The 19460-nt window shown below is 39.0% G+C and overlaps 1 protein-coding gene across 1 annotated transcript in view; it reads left to right on the forward strand.

Moving 5' to 3' along the window:
- LOC133013557 (intermembrane lipid transfer protein VPS13B-like) overlaps nucleotides 1-19460 on the forward strand; it is a 325549-nt gene that overhangs the window by 67045 nt on the left and 239044 nt on the right. Inside the window, exons 14-17 of the mRNA XM_061080533.1 lie at nucleotides 1852-2021; nucleotides 2177-2371; nucleotides 4306-4430; nucleotides 18396-18580. Coding sequence (XP_060936516.1) covers nucleotides 1852-2021; nucleotides 2177-2371; nucleotides 4306-4430; nucleotides 18396-18580 — 675 coding nt within the window. The remainder of the gene's footprint in view (nucleotides 1-1851; nucleotides 2022-2176; nucleotides 2372-4305; nucleotides 4431-18395; nucleotides 18581-19460) is intronic.

The raw sequence follows: 19460 nt of genomic DNA on the forward strand, positions 1-19460 counted from the left end.
GTGATCGTGTCTGCACAGCTATTGGTGAGCTCATTCCTGCGATGTTGTGAAAGAACATGGAATGTGCGTCTGTGTGTAATATCTGTAGCAATAACTCTCATTTTTGCGAAACGATAACATCCGTAGGTTTCGGTTGTTTCAGCATCTGTGATAGATAATAGATGATGGGATAATTATGAAAGAGCTTTTGACTAAAACTGGGTAGGTCACTTTGTTCTTTTATGATTCTATATGTGTCTGTGCTCTCTTGCATTCTGGAAAAAGGTCAGTGTGGGGGAGGGCAACTGCGAAATTGAAAGTACAAAAAAAAGATGAAAGCAAAGTAGCTAGGAGTAAGTAGCACATGCCTTATGTATTCTGCTGAATGATCCTCTCCTCAAATTTGATGCATTTTGAGTACAATAATATTTTATTTAGATTTGCAGAACTTTTCAGTTCAAAAGAAAGCATCAGCCTCATAAATAACTAAAACAATGTGATATCAATGCATTTTTGAAATGAGAAGTAGAAATTTGGCATCTTTACTACCACAGTTTGCACCCATATCAATGAGCTGCTCTGAACTCGATGTCTTGAGTCAGTGTTGGTGTGCTTGTCAGGAGGTCAAAACGTGACTTTCTTTTTACTCATCTTATCCCCTCTTTCTCTGCTCCTTTTCCTACCTGCCATGAGCTAAGGAAAGTTTACTTTCCTTCCAAAAAATCACTGTAAGTGGAAGCCATTTTGGCTGGTGTCAATTAGATGGTGTTTTTATATTATCTTGCTCTACTTGAGGCAAGATTTTCAAGGTTTCAAATAACTTAGTGTATTCATTTGTGCGAATGGTTTTTATAAATTTGATAAGAACAATAAAAAGCACGAAGACATTGAGAGTCAGATCTGTGAAGTTGAACAGTAAAGTACAGGGCATGTTTAGAAGGCAGCATTTAGTTTATGCAAGCCTTCAAGCACATTATATTGACATCGAATCTGTGTGCTTTTGATAGGGTATGTTCTTATGTATGTAACCATGCCCATGTGAACCATGTGAGCTGCATGTTTGTTCCAATTTGAATGTTGACTCGATTGGACATGGCATTGTCAGTTGAACCTGATGCTGGCTGTGGCAATAGGCCAAATATCAAAACAGCTTTGGGTTCATGTTCTCAGCCCACCTTCGAGCTGGGAATGTAGCCCAAAAGAACATTTGCTGAACGGAATCAAGACTTGTCCTGGGACCTGAGCCATGGCCGTTCAGTAACTTAGGGCTCAGGCTTTTGTCCACCTCAGCCCCTGGACATGGTTTAGTGGTTTAATGCTTTGGCCACTCCTTACTTTGGTTAGCACTGACCTTACTAGCCTCTATTCCATGTTGATCTGGTTCACTTCATTTTCTGCCTTTCCGGATGTTTCTGGTTATTGATTGAATGAGTGGTTTTATGAGAGGGATGAAAAACAAAGCTACTGGGAAACAGGCACTGTAATGAATCTCTTGGAGATATAAGTACTTTTATAGTGCTAGTTTATTTAATTTGTGTATAAGGTGGTGGTTTATGTTGGCAAAGACATTTTTATTGTTTTATTGCTGCAGGCATACAGGAGAGAAGAAACTGGTGTGCTTTCTCTGTCAAAAAATCGTTGGTTTTCAAATCTAAGTGCCTTTAACCTTTCTCACTCCCTCACTTAATTTCAAATTATACACCACAGGGCGCATACTTGTGGTTAGATTCACTTGTTTAAAACAAAGGAAAACCACTTGTTTTTGTAGTCTTTTGAGGATTCTTACACTCTACCCTCTCCTGTAACTTTGCAATATTTTACGATTTTTGTTCCAAAGCTAACATTTTTCTTTTTCTTCTGTCATAATCACAGAAGTGAATGAGGAGACCCATGGTCCAGCTAAATCAGAAGATATATCAAGCTTGGAGGAATTCATCCCAACGAGACTCACTTGTCTTACTCTGCTCCAAGTCTCCGTCACTGTCTCCATGGCAGAGTTCAACCTCCTTCAGTCACTAATGCCTGTAATCATGGGACACAAGGTAATGCACACAGAAATACTTCCTCAAATTAATAATAATATGTATTCAAGACCTATGTCGATATTTTGGCTTTAGACTACAAGAAGAGAATCATGTTTGACATGTAGTCCCATTTTTAATCCATTGTCGCCTTTTTTATATTTTGAATCACCCAGGCAGCACCAGGACCAGTCTATGTGCCAGTCTTTCAGCCAGTGCGTCCTCTACCTTCTGTGCATTTTGAGGTAGAGAGGGTGAATGTTGAACACTCAGTGCCCATGTATGCTCCAGAGTTGGTCAGCACTGTCAGCAGCCTCAGCCAGCCTTCTGACAACCTGCTACATCACTGCTATGCACACCTCTACCTCAAGGTGAGCAGGACAATATTACACTCTACACTGATTCATAGTGAGAAAACCTTCCTTTTCAAATCCCAGCTCTCTTTTATTAGGCCTACAGCAAATACTACACAAATGATTCCTGAGCATTTTTGTTATTCTTTTATTCAACATTATCAGTGTGGTTTCAAGTGAATCATATCTAAATTGGAGTTCATGTCTTATATCTGCACCTGACTTTTTGTAACTGCTCAGTTAGATCTGTTTATCTTCTCCTCAATTGTCAGTTGCTGTGATAAGAAGGTAATCAGATGAATGTTTTTATTATATTTTTATTATTTTATTTGTTCAAACCTGTACATCTTGCATTTGTTTTATATGTACTTATTTTGTTGTCTTTGATATTTGAGACTGAAACTATAGTTCGTATTCGATCATGTGCATGTAAATCTTATTCTGCTCCAGCACACCTATGTCTCTCCTTTGTTTTTGTTTTTTTTAACTTTTGTTTCTATTTTTTGAATGCTCTTCCACCAGTTTGCTCTGTTTGGTTTTCGTGCAATATACAGTTTTTTTTAGTTTTATATACTTGCTAGGGAAAACAAAGCATTTTCTGCAGCAATTACAACTTGTAATCCCTCCAAAAACCCAGGAAGGACCCAGCTATAGCCCAAATCCAGAGGTCAACCGCATGGCCACAGTCTTCAGTGTAACCTTACATACCCCTAATGACCCCTTTAACGACCTTGATGACCCTTTTTTACATGGTCATAAAAATCTCACCACTGAGCTTCCTGATGAGAACCAGTCCATCTCTGTTCTATTTCATGGTTTTCACTTGTGGTGTTCAGCTGAGCCTTAACCATGTTCCTGTGTGGATCACATAGTTTTGACTTTGGTAGTGTGAGGTTCGGATGATAATATTAATTGTCAATAGACCGTTACTTAGATAAAATGTTAACGCAAGTTAAGTGTATTCTTAAGTACTGATTTGCACATGGTACTGCTCAGTTCATGACAAAGCACATAATATATGTGATATTTTATTATTATCAGCATTGTCTCATGAATTGTTCACATAAGCACATTTGATTAATCCTATAATCATTGCAATTAAAGCTGAAAGTAGATACTTGTTATGGTATCTACAGTAAAGGCACTTCTCTAAACCACTTTTCCTTTCAAATGTACTTATAGATAAATATGCATTAAAGAAATTATAACCTTTGTCATAAAATAAAAATATATATATATATAGAGAGAGCAGAGTCAGCTAAGCCGCTTTTAGGAAGCTTGGATAACAGATATGGAGTAATTTGGGGTTTGTTAAGTTGTTTGCTGGATGTCATGCTGGTAGTCCTTATCACAGGGTCACTGTAGGGTTAACAGTCAGTTTGTCAGTGGCCAGGGATCATTCTGACCTATCACCCAATCAGCAGCTCTTTCTGCCAAAGCACTTATTCTACCTCTGGATTTTGAAAGTGGGACCATGACAGGGTGAAGGCCTTTCCGGCCATAATTCACCCAATTTAGAAAGTGATTTTAAAAAGCTACACGCTGAATCTGTGTTTTATTGATATTAGTTGTCAGAGTTAAGGTGTCTGTCTTGTGGGTAGCACTAGGCAATTGTTTTAGGCTGATAGACCTATCTATTCCATCTATTCAAGTATTCAAGTATTTTAATAACTAAAATGTGTAATATGTACTTTTATATTATTACATCTATTGGCCATGTGTACAGTTATAAATGAATATGCATCTGGGTCTTTATGAGCACAGATTTAAGCTGCAACTGCTCAGGTGAAGACAGGGTCAAATAAGTTTGGTTGTGATTGAAATGAGTGAAGAGAATTGTTGATTTTGCGCTTCTGTTTTGTTTGCAGAGGTATAATATATATCTATTTAATTGATATACAATATACGATGCTGAATTTTCATGTATATACCCCGATATCTTCTACTTCCAGGTGTTTGGGTTTCAGGCGGGCTTGACATGCCAGGATAGTACAGGGGCTTCCCTGCCACTTATACCCATTATCCCTTCCTTCAGCACTGCATTCTATGCAAAGCAGATTCAGATGCCTGCATACTGGTAAGTTTGTAGCTCTTGTACTATGAATGGGAATTTAAGTGGGCATGGATGCATGTAGAGTCTGCTTTATGAACACAATTATTAGATTTTAACTATCAGTAACTGAAATTGAGTTGTATTGTAAATATAGGGGGAAAAACAATAACACGTGAAAGGAAAACAACAATCATTTATAAGAATCTATTTGCACTGGCATCAACAGACTGGCAAAATATCTGCAATATATTGCTGCTCACATAAAAGCTCTCCCAAACATAGAGTCTGCTCTCTTGTAGTTGACTGTCACTCCAGTCTGTTGTTGAGTTGGACTTGTATACCTATACTTGTATACTTTAATATTGTCCATGTATAAGTAGTTTACTGTTCTACTGTTCAGAAAAACAAAATTGGCTGAGGACATTTTGTTAGATCCAAGAATGGTTTTGTATCAAGGTGATTAACTTCTTGACTAATACAATGACCAACACAGTCATCAAATTAGAAACTAATGCAAATGTAAGGCAATTTTTTTGCTGTGTGATGACTAAACTTACTTGGGTAGACTCAGCTACAATGAATGGAGGGATCTATTATCTTCTTGAAGTACCGAGCATTAAACACAGTGGGTGATTCATTTTTTTAAGGTGTGTACTTTCTGTGCATAATGGTGCTTGGGAGTATTTATACGGATGTTTGGCTGACTGTATACAAGTATTTGTTATTGTGTGCGTGCCTGCGTATTGTTCTTTGAGTAACAGATGGCAGCCTCTTGTGCCCAGTCCATCAGTAGGTATTTAAAGTGATAGCTGAGACATTTCTTTAGCAGTCACTGGGGTAAACAGAGTCGTTGGGTAACAACTGCAACAATTTCTCACTTGTTTGAAACACATGAAAAACATTCAAGAGGTGAAGAAAGGTTTGGAGTTGATGACAGGACATGAAAAGAAGTTGGAGTTGGAACAGTTGGACGAATGGAGGATTTAAAAGTAGATAATTACAGACAGAATCGAAAGAAGAAAAAGGGGACAACTTGAGTAGCAGAATAGATGCATATATGAAAGATGAGAGGATGATGGGGATACTTTACAAAGGACAGTACTATGAGACTGCAGGTGCAGTGAATGAGAATAAAGTTTCGTAGCACGAATCAAGAGAGATAAAAAATGGAAAAACTATTTCAGATGATAAATTGTGTCACAGTAAGTTTACAGTATGGCTGTACATAAAATATGTTCCAATGAAAACCTGTACACCTCTGCTGTTATATAATGGTGACTTAGTACTGAATGGCTCTGTTGAGTGTATTTCTTTATAGTAGCTGCCTCAGTTTGCCCTCTGCAACCTTTTTCAATGTCAATTTTATTTATATAGCACATTTAAAACACCTTGGTTGACCAAAGTGCTTTACAGGTGTTATGGTACAACAAATAGACAGTAAAATGTAATACATCATAGTGCAAGTAATGCAAATAAAATACAATTATAAATATAAAATAATACAAATTAAATAAAATATAAGATATACAGTAAGATAAAAAAAATGACTACTACTGCTTAGAGATTTAAAAGTCAAAAGTAAGATTTTAACACACACACACACACACACACACACACACACACACACACACACACACACACACACACACACACACACACACACACACACACACACACACACACACACACACACACATTTCTTTTAAAGCTGGAAACCTGTGCGAGAGGCACTGCCATGGGAATATGATTTCCACCCATTATTTTAGATCGAAACATGTCTATTAGCTTTCAATGGTTTTGACTTCTCCTGACTTCTTCTCCTGGCAAACATTGTGTATACTGTACAGTGGTCAGCTGGCGTATAGGGAAACATAATACCTTCATTAAAAAATTGGAATGTGAGTGAGTTTGTACAGAATGTGATTCCTCGTGTTATCTTCTCCCAATAAGAGACTGCTAGCTGCTTGTTTGAGCTCTAGTCCCCCCTTTCTCAGCCCTACCTGCCTCACATAGTGGGTTCAGATGTCAAAAGGATGTTATTTTTCTTTCTGACAGCATTAGATGTTTCTCCAGAGAACATTACAGATCCATGCCCTTCCATGGATTTCTTTCAGCTGGGACCAGTCCTTGGGAATAATACACTCAACCTCTCATAGAGTCTCCATGACACATTAAGAAAGTGTTTTTTTTTCTTTGTTGGAAGCAGACCTCTGATGGAATACAGTATGCACATGTCCAGTAACAGTAAACATCAGGAAACCCTATCCAGGTGTAAGATGTTAGTCTACATGATGACATTATGATCATACCTTAAAATATATGGACATTTTATTTTTGTAAGATAATGTTGCTGCCCTTATTATAATTTCAACTTCATCTCATTTTCTTAATCCCCAGTTTACATTTAATTTGATATTTCCGACTCTTGGACAGGTTATAACCCCTTTTCACATTTTCAACAGTCTCTTTCCTGTAGATGAAAATGGGACTGGGTGCATTGTGCCGGGTTAGGAGTTGTCATTTCTGACTTGGAGTGACTCATATTTGACCCTCTCTGTCTAAGCGGAAGGAGGCTGTCTTAATGTTTTGTTGCTGCAGTCAAAATCTAATTAACACGACCTGACAGTTTACCCTCAGAGGATAGAATAGAAAACGAGGACCTGCGTAACAACCAGCAATGGTAGTACATAAACAGTATTATGAACTTATTTGTCTTATAGCGCTCTTTGTGTATGGATGTGGATCATCCCCAAGTAAATTCATCTTTGATACAATCAACTTTATTCTGAGTATATTTTAGACATTGGATTCCCTTTTAGTACTCACAGCACAAGTGTATTACAGATCGCACATACAGTCAGACAATCGGTTCCTGTTGAAAGCTGAGCCCCATAGAGTGACACACTGGGTCACTGGACCAGCCAAAAGATGAACTCCACCAGGTGGTAGCATTTAATTTGACTGTACTGATGTTTGCTTTGGGACTGCTCCTAAGTGCTGACGTAATTCCGACAACACCCCTTTCCATGATGTTTTGTTCTCTGAGCAGACACTGAGCAAAGCTGAACAAGCATTTGAAGTTTTTAAGAAATATGAAAGAAAGGGGGAAGCCTGAAACTTTAGGGAAGTTGAAGGAGAGAGAAATAAGAGCTGTCTTCTGTTGGTCTGTCACTCTTCAGTAGTTTTCTTATGCTGATCAGCTTTTCCATTACCAGTAGAAAGGTAGCTTTAGATTTGTCTCACTGTGGACTCAATTAAAGGGGAATTGTGACTGACAGAAGAGAAGACTGTAGCTTTGAGAAGGGAAGTAGAGAAAGTGATGTCATATGCACACATTTTGCATCCCTCTCGTCTGTTCTCCACTCTCTGTCTCTTACACTCTATCTCTTTGACACACACACATGTACACACAAACATTTCTGTTACAATGCAGCCACGATGGAGAGGCACTGGGCGTCTGTGAAGCACCTCTCCTGATGAGCTGGCCCGGAGTGTATACTGTAGCTAATGTTTCCTTCAGTCACACCACAAAGGCTCCTGCTTCTCTCAGTGGGCAGCAAGAGGCCTTTGTTGGGGAAAGTAAATTGACTTGACATCTTCTCCTTGCCAGCCTTGTCTTTTACTGTACATTTAGAGATGTGTGTGAGAACTTTGATGCAATCAGTTAGACTAACTTTGTTTTCTCACTTTCAAGCAAATTTAAATTTTAAGAAATTATAATTTTTTCAGAGTGATTGCAGACTCTAACCTGTGGTTGCCCATATTGAAACAATAAAAAGTCACTGTACAACAAAGCAGTCGAACCAATATATCAGCAATAGATTTCAAGAGTAGATTATCTGTAGGGACACAAGCCTTGTTTTGTCAATGTGGAAATGTCTGAATAGACACTGGACACTGGAAACTGAAACTGTCACTAGATCCTCGGTTGGGGTGTAGAGGTAGATTCCTCCAGTAGGAACCAGACACTAAAATACGATTTCTCAACAAAAAAAGCATCACTAACTCAGCCAAAGAACAATTTTCTTAAATTGGCATTTACTGATTATTTTACTAATTCTGAACAATTGTAATGTGGCATTGTAGCAGTTTCATGTAAGGCCATTTATGTAGTCACATAACTTTTGCTTCCTGATGCAGTGCACACAAATATCTTTAAAAACTGAAGACAAAAGAAGAGATATGATCAAGGGATAATAATTTAGAATGATATATTGGACGCACAGATATCTGGTCCATTACCATATTTAATACCTTTCCTACCAGTAGATTATGTAGTACTGCTAACCATGAATAATCATTAGTAATGTTGATGTTTTTAGATGTTAAACAAATAGTGTGGAAATATGTCAAACTCTCCTCTCTGAGTATATGCTATCATGAACTAACCAAGCAGTCTTTTTTCTTTTTTTTGTGCAAAAAGCCAAACTCCTCAGAAATGAACTTTTTTCCTTCTTTTTTTTCCCTTTCCCAGTAAATTAAAGCACAGCTGAGATGCATCAGGCTGTACTTATCCCTAATGAAAGGCAATGTATGGGGCCACCAACCCCACAGGGACTCTACAGAGAGCCTCAACTGGCTTGGCTGTTAAACCTGTTATCCCAGATAAAATCAGTTCCTGCAGAAGGCAGGCAGAGGGAAGAAGGTGACGTTAAGGAGTGAAACCTGCATCGATCCCCCCAAATCCAAACCTTACTCAGACACACGCACATATATGCACTCACACCATATATCCTTTATGCAGGGCCACCTGACAGCCAAGGCTGGGGCTCACCAGAAAACCAGCAGCAGTACAGTGTGGCTTGTTGCACTGCAGGCCATAATTTAGCCCCACACCAGCTTTTATATGGCGTTTTTAGCAGCCTCTGTTCCACATTCAGCTATTTCTGAGGGGATAATTTCCTAAAGCATGTGGCAGTACAGGTGCATGTTCTATAGGCACAAAAAACTGACTTTCCTTGTGAATGTTTCTGAATAGAAAAGAATGTTGGTTTTCCCTTGATATCTAATTATTGGTCGAGTCTAACTCCATTACCTTGTTAATAGTTAGTTCAGACTTTAGCACCACCTGTAGGATTTTTTAATGGGAAGTTAAGAAGTCCATTACCATGTCTGGACCTGTAGTCTAGACTTCTTTGATTTATGAATGCTGCTTTAGGCATCTGAGGCATGAGGCTCCTGGTGTGATTGTAATGCCTCATTACTCCTGTTCATAGTTAGTCATAGCAAGCAGCTCCTGGTCTATGTCTCCAAGGACAGCCAAGTGCAGGAGGACAAATACTTTCTGTGCCCTTCAGTAGTGAACTTCAGAGGTTGAAGTCAAATTTACATGAACAGCATTCATTGGTTAGAACACTGACGTTGGCTGTTAAATTAATCCACTTGCAGTTTTCGCAGGCATTATCATCAACAAGCTGAACTTGTATAATGAGTTTGGCTGACGAAAGCTTATTTGAGAGTGGCTGTCGGATCGCGAAGTCAGTTTCTATCTGCAGTTCTCTGACATATGACACATTATGTGAAAGATGACACACACACACACCGCATCAGTTGTTGTGGTTTTCGCATTGATTTTGATTTATAATGATCTAATCACTTGCATCACTCATTAAGGTATTATCTGACATGTCTGTGTAGCTAGTGTTAAAGCTTTTATGATTAAAGATAATTGAATGACCTTAAATCATCGTGTGGCAACTGTGGTCATGCTAAGCTGTGAGTTGTAGTTCGGAGGCATTAAGAGCAGCAGAGTATTTATTTTGTTAAACAAGGCAACACATGGACCTTTCGCTTTATTTGAAGAAACATGGTACTGTTTTCAGAAAGAGTTACATTTTTAAGCTGAATTGATGTAGACACTCTGTGCCATAAGTAGGATTTATGTATTAGCAGGTGTATATTAACAGCCTGGAATGGTATATGATGTCATATTGTTCCACTTTTCACTCTGAATCAGTGCAAAGATCTGTGGGCTGCAAGGTATAACATTATATTTTTGTGGCGCAGTATTTTGGCCAACTTTGTGGTAAAGATTTTCTTCTCCTCTACATCTGGTGTCAGACAGTTTTATTTGGTTTTATGGCTGACAGAGATCAATGGAAGTATTAAGAAAACCCTAATTTTAAGGAAATTGCATCAGCGAATGAGACACTTGTGATTGACGTTTCAGTTCTAATAGAAGCTTCCACGTAATTCTTGAATTATTCAAATGCTCAGTGCTAAAGAAATCATAGTCACTCTGCTGCAGAGGCATCTTACTTTCCCATATGATTATAACTGTCATTTGGAAGCTTAAATCCACATGGGTTTTAGCTCAGCCCTTAAGTATATATTATAGACTATAATGTTTTCAAGAGGCAATATTTTTGCTGCCCAAGAATATTCTCTGAATTTTAACAACACTAAAAAATATAATTGGATTGTATTGGTGAAAGGTAAGATAGTAGGTTAAAAAACAGCATCAGTTGACTGAAAGACTATGCTTGAATTAGTCATCTGAGGAACTGAAGTTTGAGGGAGGGAAAACAGTGGGAAATAAGGAAGGATAGATGGATTATCAGCTCTGAGTGGATTATCATCTACTGTGGTATGCGTTCCACTGTCCTCTCCACCAGGCCTCAGCACTGCTCTATCAATGCCCAGAAACAAGCTCATCCAATTTTCACTGCTTAAGCAACAATCTGCTGTTGGTAATGACGTACAGGAAACATTGTTGTCACCCTGATAAAATATGAATCCAAGCTTTATTTAACCAGGCAACTTGGGAGAATGAAAACTCACTGGAGTCTGTATTCTTACTGTGAGTGACCATCTGCATGAAGGTCAAAGGCCTTGGGAGAATAATTCTGAAAGCATCTTATCTGGATCCAAATAACGGACAGCCGGTGCTTCCGTTGAGTGCTAAGTTTGGTGTTATGGCAACGGCTCATAAAAAGCCTACAGCAAAATCTGAAAGTATAAATGTGACATTAGGCCTGTAGTCTCTGGACAGAGATCTACTATCTCTGTTGTCCTTATAAGGAACCGCATATACTCCACAGCTGGACATGTTGGACAGAGGCAGGAAGCTACATGCACACATAGACACACCATTATACACACACACACACACACACACACACACACACACACACACACACACACGCGCGCGCATAAAGACCTCTTGATGTGTTTTCCTTTAACGCCTGATGAACCACGTCATTGCCATTTTCTCGCCTTCTAGTCTGCAGCTGTCTGCACAACTTGATTAAAACATTTCTTAGTAGTAATCCCTGTGTAATGAAGCCCTCTCCTGAGAATGCATCTGACAGTGTGTGTGTGCGTGTGCGAGGTTACGCACAAATGCGTTTTAGGTCAAAGTTGCTCCAGATGGGAGGAAGAGAAGAAGTGTTTGTGTGTGTGAGATAGAGAGATAGAGAGAGAGATAGATAGAGTGTGTGTGAAGTGTTTCTCTCTATGAAGAGTGGGGACTGTGAAGGACTGATGACTGAGAAATGCACACATGGAACACCTTTGACCCTGGGGAACCACAAAACTCTGAGCTGTGGGCAGGAATACAATCGCTACCACCCACTATTTCATACACAGCTCCAGCACAGATACTTTACAGTTGTGGTAGTTACGTTAGAAGGTGGTTATCATTATTAGTTTTGGGAGATTAGATACACTTTTAATCACTTAATTGTAAATTTTTGAAGAAGAATAGTTTTACATTAAGAAAAACTCAGTCTATAGAGTGCAATGTGAAGTAAAGACAAAACAATATCTGAAGGTAACAGAATAGAAAAGAAAATAATAAAAAATGAGGCAGGAGCTATTTATTAAGCCAAGGAGTCTACGGTGATGCATCTCCACTGTGGATTGACTTTTTCCAAATGATGTGACTCAAAGGGCTGTCATATGTGTGCTGGAAACATTGCTTTAATATTACTTAAACTTGGAAAAACTCTCTCTTGATCCCCTTCGTTATTTACCTCCTAATATGTTTGATTGGTGTATGTCAGTTAGAGCTACTATTGAAAACAGCATATACAGTTTTTTAAATCATGCTCAGCTTCAGCTGATAGTACATTTCACATCAAACTAAATACTTAAACATATATCATAAGAAACTTTAAGACATAATAATAAATGAATAGTAAGTAGTATATACTGCAGTGAGTATTTTGTAGTTAGATAAAAGAGGTGATTTGAGAGAAGCCCATAATTCACTTGGGTAATTTTCAAGAAGGGTCACGGACCTTGACTTGGAGGGATGGGATTTTCTTCAACACTTCAAATCAGTCCACACCAAAAAGAGAAAAATACTAACGGTACAAGTTGCCAGTCTTTGCTTCCCTCCATTCTACTAACAATTCCCTCCAAAGACACTCAAAAAACCTGGAAACAATAGTGGTAAAGGATTTTGTTGATTTTTTTCAGTTGGGGAATGTTTGTTTAGATTACTTAAGATTGGGTGTGACAGTGAATGATTTGTAGAAACTGGAGATAACTTATCAGAGGTCCGAAGACGGTGGCTATCTGTTGTATCTATTAGACAAATATGTCAGCCCCTAATGAATTATATTGATCTTGCTGTCAGACAAGTTAAAGTTCAGAGAAAGTAGCACATTGTGAAGACGGTTAAGAGTGATTAACTATTTTGTTGATTTATTTATTTTTATTCTGCCATCTTGAATCTGGTGTATTATTATCTTTCAAAGTTGTTTTAACTTTTCATTTTATTGGCGTAGCATGTTCCAGTTCCTGTGGATTTTTTCATTTGTACAGGATATTGGTAATGGCAGAAGTGCACACAGGTTCCATGCTTGTGTTCTAAAACACTGTGTAAACTATTTGGTAAACTATTTGGTAATGTTCCTTCAACATATAGACACTTCCACACCATCACGGGTAGCAGCCTGCCACAGACCCTCTAATTGGGCCTAATTCACGAACAGTGCGTACACACAAATATGTGCTCAAACATTGTGTACGAACGTTTGATGCACAAATCTGGAATTCATCAATATGTTCTTTCCTCAGACCATGCATATGCACAATTGATGAAGGCCCGCCTGTCCTCCAAAATGTAAACCCACACCCTTTTAATTAAATGCATAGTATATTAAAACTCCATTTATTAAAAAATAAATGTTATAGACAACAATAATTTGATTTAATAATACATTGACCATAAAATAACCATGAAAGTGACGCCCTCATCATTTATTTTCACAGTTAATATCTTCAACTATACCAGTACCAGAGTTAGTTTACTTTGTTTACAAAAGAATATATGATAATGTTCATAATAACATTATGGGCTTTCGTTAAATTCTTTATATGCCTTTAATTGATTGGTCATTCCCAACAATTTCTAGTTCCATGAAAGTATGCATCTATAGCTGATATTTATTTATGAATTGGTAGCATATTAAAGGGCATGCAGAGTATATAAATGACTCTTCCAGGAGAGATAAGAAAGAGAGAGAGGGGGGTTTATAGGCTCAGTGACCTCATACGTCCTAAGGGACACAGTAACCAATAGTAGCCAAAGTTGGGTTCATGGCAGGTGAGAAACCCAAGGAGACTGAGTTCTGGAAGCTCTCCTTTGTCTTCAGTACAAAGTAGACATGTGGTCAAGCTTTGGGTACACAACTCGGTCCGTATATTGTTCACCAATAGTAGGTCCCAACAGAGACTTGTTTACATCCCTCCCATGGCTGCTGCATCTTGAGCTTCTGACATCATCCCCTCAGTGTCCACAAGACTCAAGGCTCTTATAGCTTTAAGCATGATGTCCTAACAACATATCTGCCCACTTTCAAGCCATTTTCAAACATAACCTGCGGGAATTAGATATAGTGTTACCTGCAGTGTGCAGTTTCACACGTGCACAGTTTGCCTGTATTCATTTCTGTCCTTGTGTTTGGCCTCTATAAAGCAGCAATCACAGTTGTTTATTGCTGTATTGCTCTAAATCAGTGGTAATCTACCTTTTCAAACCCAGGATCACTTTTTATTTCCAAATGTAAGCCGCAATCTACTTCCCCAATATCTTCCAAAAAACCCACTTAGGAGAATTATATTTATTATTTTTCCAATTACAACAGGCTCGAGCATAAAGACACAAAAGAAAGACAGTTATGTGACTTTATCTTTTCGATGCACAATATTCACATTAATTACTGTTCAATGCAAACTATTCATATTGACAGCATCTGTTCAATGCACAATATTTAGCTCCTCAGTTCAGCAATAGGTTCTGCAGTGGAGCTGCTACTGACAGGGCTATGTTTTTACGTAGGTTTTTGCCTTGAAAATTGCCATAAATGTGACTAGTGTATTTCCTTGAATACAAACAGTCCTATGTAATCAAACACCAGTACTACACAGTATGAAGCTGTGCCTCCCCCACTCCCTGCAAATATTTAACAATAACATCCTTTTTTAGATAAATGAATGAATTTAGCCAACAAAGGCTGGAGTGCTTTGAAATGGGTAGGCTACATGAAATTTGTATGTTTGTGACATATTCTACAGATAAATATTAAAACTCTGGTGAAAGGAGGTTTTCACTGTCTATTCTGTTGTGAACCACGAGGAATGTTCTGTCAAATACATCACAAGCATACAACTTAGCAGACTTCATGTACCCGTTTCAAAATAAAATCACTCCAGCGTTTCTGTTGACTGAATAAATGTATTTGTGTTTAGCAAGGGTTTAATTGTTATCGCAAGAACGGAAGATGCACGTCTTCATATTGTCGAGACCTGGCAATAGTTGAGAACATAACCCGACTTTTCTTCCGAGAAAATGCAGTAGATATGCCAGCAGACATGCTGCCAGTGTAGACAACAGACAACTTCACCTGTTTGCTGTTTCAAAGTGTCAGAACGGAGGTACTGTGGAAAAGGACATGGGTGGGCGAGACCTAAAATATCCCTCTGAAAAATGCAAACGGCATGAAAGCCGCCACAGTCACTGGTTGAGTGGCACGATGAAGGATACAGGATTGACATATTGTGTGTTGTAGTGAAAAACAACAAACTGAGTCCCTCAATTCATTTAATTTATTATTAACATTTTATTATTAACAGGCTATGAGCCCTTTTTGGAAGAAACAACAAATATTTTATAGGTCACATCTGTGAAGTCTACTTACTTGTAGATATCAGTCAGTCATTTTAATTACAAAAAATAATTTGCTGTCCCTGTATTATGTCCACATTTGAGCATGAACATAGAGGAAACAGACTATGAAAAGAGCACCACAGCTGCTATGGTACTCATGAGTCTGACTCATGCCATCTGCACAACACTTTGCCCTGTTTTGCCTGAGTTTTAACAGGGACACTGGACACAGAAAGACTTTGTGCCAGCCTGTCAGCCAGTTACCTAGCTAAGCAGTCAGCAAGTCAGGCCAACTGGCCTGTCCTAGCCCCAGTCTAGTTCTTCCTCACTCCGTCATGGCACCAGCAGGGGACAGGTCAGGAAATGAGGCCTAATGTTGTTGAAATACACCAGAGGAAAGTATATTTCATCCGCTGAAACTGAAACACCTATTTTTTCACAACTCTTGACTAATTTTGATTTCCTCTTAACATATTCTTGGTGGCCTCTGTGTTCTAATGAAACAGGTATTGACTTAAAGGACTACTGTGAGTTCACAGACTGCCTATTCAATGAGGCACTAAAGTTCAAGCCAAGGAACTGATCCCCTAAATTATGAGCCAGGATCCAAAATGGATTGTGGGTCCAACTCTGGGGGTCTCTACTTTATGAGACCAGAAGCATTATTTAATTATTTTTGCTCCCTAGACTACAGACTCTGTTTCTAATGTGGATACTGCACTGCAGCAATTTATGGCATTTTGTTAGTTACCCCATGCATATATGGTTGTAGTTATTTGTTTTCGCTGTTAATGCTACAGGTATTTGTACTGCTTTTTTTACTTCTTGGACACTTATTTCCCTCAAGGTAACAGTGAGAGAGTTGCCTGCCAGAACGATGTTTACCTTGTTGCAGCAAGAAACACTGACTGTGCCATATGCTTAATGAAATCCAATGAGCGCCTGGCTGTCCTCCCATCCAGCATTCCCAAAACACCCTAATGAGAGTTTCTGCTTCTCATTTAGCTCCAAGATTCCAGTTGCTGTCCGCAAAGAATTGGGCATAATAAAAACAGGTGCATAATTAAAGTTTTAGACGACCACATGCACATGACAGCTCCACTAAAACGCTATAAACACTCGAATAAGCCAACAAACTTTCATCCCTTGCCAATCCTTCCATTGAAGTGGCTTTGCCGGCACATTTGCTCTGCATGTGGGGACATTGTTGTTACTGGGTTTCTTTCACTTTCTTTTGTTCAGCACTGAAGTGTACAAAGACACACACACACACAGATGTGCAAACATACACACAGATGCAAACACGCACACACAGGCATGCAGGCAATTGAACACCAGAACACACGTGAAAAACGACTTGATTGATGTCTTGCTGTATAGAATACAACAGTAGTAATTTTTAATAGGAGAGAAGCATGACATTGCATGGTTCACCACGGTGCCAAATGCACCACATGTTGCTTGGTAATTTAAAATGTGTGCTATCAAGGTAAACTCATTGACCCTGTCAGTTTGACCCTGGAGTTTCTTTTTTTGCTCACTGCCTTTGTTTTCTCTGCACGCTTACATCTCTCTTTATCAAACTCACTTTCTGTCTCATACTAGTCCCCCTGAGACAGCAGGCAGCTCAGAACTCTGGACCTGCCTGTGAGCAGCTAACAGCTCATGTCACCCTACTGAACCACCCAGGAGCAGAAGAAAGGAAAAGATAAAGAGACGTGGAGAGGAGAGGGAAGCAGAGGAATTAAACGATTACAGATTTGCTGAGCAGAGTGAAAGACCCTGTGACATATCCCGTACTCTGAACTGGGACCAGACCAAAATGGATGTGTGATTAAATGAACTGTGATGCTCGTTCCTGACACGATGCAGCCATCCCTAGAATTAGTCATGGTTCTATTTTCATCAAAAGTACCACTCAGAGGGCAGTGCCTCTTGGCTTCCATTACAGTTTATAGTGAATACCCTCTCCCCACCCGCAACCTTCAAAATAATACATGTGTATTTGGAGAGGGGGTACTCTCAAACTCTCTGCACAGCAAAGAAGAATATATAAGTGGAACCAAGGAGACTTGTTTTGAAATGTTTCGAGAGTTCGGGATCACTGTGTGTTTTTCTTGAGGACACAGAGGGAGGGAGGGACAAGGGGAAGGAGCAAAGTAAAGATCAGATCAATAGTCATCACCATGACTACTGATCTCAAATTCCTCAATCTCTACGCTTGTGTATAATGCCATGCCTTCGTTAGTGTGAGTATGAGTGTTGGGAAATCCCTCGATCTGCTGTTACTGATGTCATAGATGGGATCTTAAGAACTAAGGAGCCTCAACTCCTTAACTGTGTGTTTGTATGTGTGATTGTGATGATAGATGGAAGCATGGTCCACTGAGGTTCTGATAGACAGGGGCCTGGAGGACTCCGTCTGACTGTGCTGTTACCTCATCCCCCCAAACACTCAACTCCTCAGTACACACAAACTCCCTCTCCACACTCTTGGAGACAGATGAAATGTCAAATGCGTAGAGATTATTTTCAGGGTCTGGTGTCTGGGCTGGATGTATCTTCAGATAAATCATCATCACAGTTTGGACAGAGGGGAGAGAAGGGTCGGTGGCAAAGAAGCAAACTATGCCTACCTGCCAAGTAACTAAGGAAAGCTTGGCTTGAACTAAGTGCTCTCAATGTGTTGGCATGTACTTCTACCTATTTGGCCCTTTATGCTATCGGGATGTTTTATACTGCGATGTGATATTGATGGATTTTTTGATTGTTTTATTTATTACTGTTGTGTGCCTGACTTTGTGTCTCCTTTGCTCTATCAACTATACTTTATCTAACCACTAATTCTTCTCTCTCTTGTCCTTTGTTTGCAGGAGCAAAAGATCTTTGGTCCCCACCACAGAGTGTATTTTCGAGCTTCCCCATTTCACTGTACAGTCCACAAGGGCCCAGATGCTTTTGCTACAAGCAATCTGTCAGAGTTGGACACACAGCATGACGGATGGAACCCCACTGACACTCAGCGAAGGCCTGCTGAATGAGGTGTACAAAGCTCCAGGTAAACAACCAGCTACATGGACATACACCATATGAAGTTAACTGAGAATCCCTTGTACACTATCATCAATTTTCAAGATTTTGTTTTACCTGACCAAGTAAATAATCTGCTGAAAATTGTTGAAATCGTAGCATAATGGATGTCTAACAGAAAGCCCACACAACAGTGAGACAAGACGGTCCCCACATATCCTCACTGCATTCAAATTCACATTTGTATACTTGAGACTAGTGTGTAGTTAATGTGTCTGTTTGTAAAATGACCTCTGACCCTTCCACTTGCACCATGCTGTTTGGGTGTGCATTAGATTTCCTTCCAACAGACAAGTGAATACTGTAGGTGTCTAAAGAGAAAGTGATTGAGTTCATCTAATAGAGGAGCAGAGGCTGTTTTCCAGTGCATGTGTTTGTCATTGCTTAGCATTGCAATAGGCTCATAATCCAGTTCTCATAATGCAGTCAATATTTGAGCAGAGCAATTATAATTCTTCTATTGTAACTTAGAAAAAAAAAATACACCACACAAGATTGTTGTGTTTTCTAACAGCTTGTTCTGTGTTTGACTATGAAAAGTCATAGAACAAAGAACAGACTAAATCATCTGGTCTCTTTTAGACCATTGTATTAGATGTTAACAAGTTTATCATAGTAGATGATTTGTTGAAATCTCCTTTTTCTCATTAAATACATTCACTACTTTTTGTTTGTTTAGTCCTATATAAACTTAAGCTTGTTGTTCATACCAGTACATTTTCAAAGGAGATATGTGGAACTGGATAGAGCTTGAAGTGATATGACCCTCTCATGAAAAGCTTTAGTTGTTTCTCAGGACTCAGCATATCAAAGACTACCATTCAGTCAGAACAAGTCAACCAGACACT

The sequence above is a fragment of the Limanda limanda genome, chromosome 11 (assembly GCF_963576545.1).
Source record: "Limanda limanda chromosome 11, fLimLim1.1, whole genome shotgun sequence".
Taxonomy (NCBI): domain Eukaryota; kingdom Metazoa; phylum Chordata; class Actinopteri; order Pleuronectiformes; family Pleuronectidae; genus Limanda; species Limanda limanda.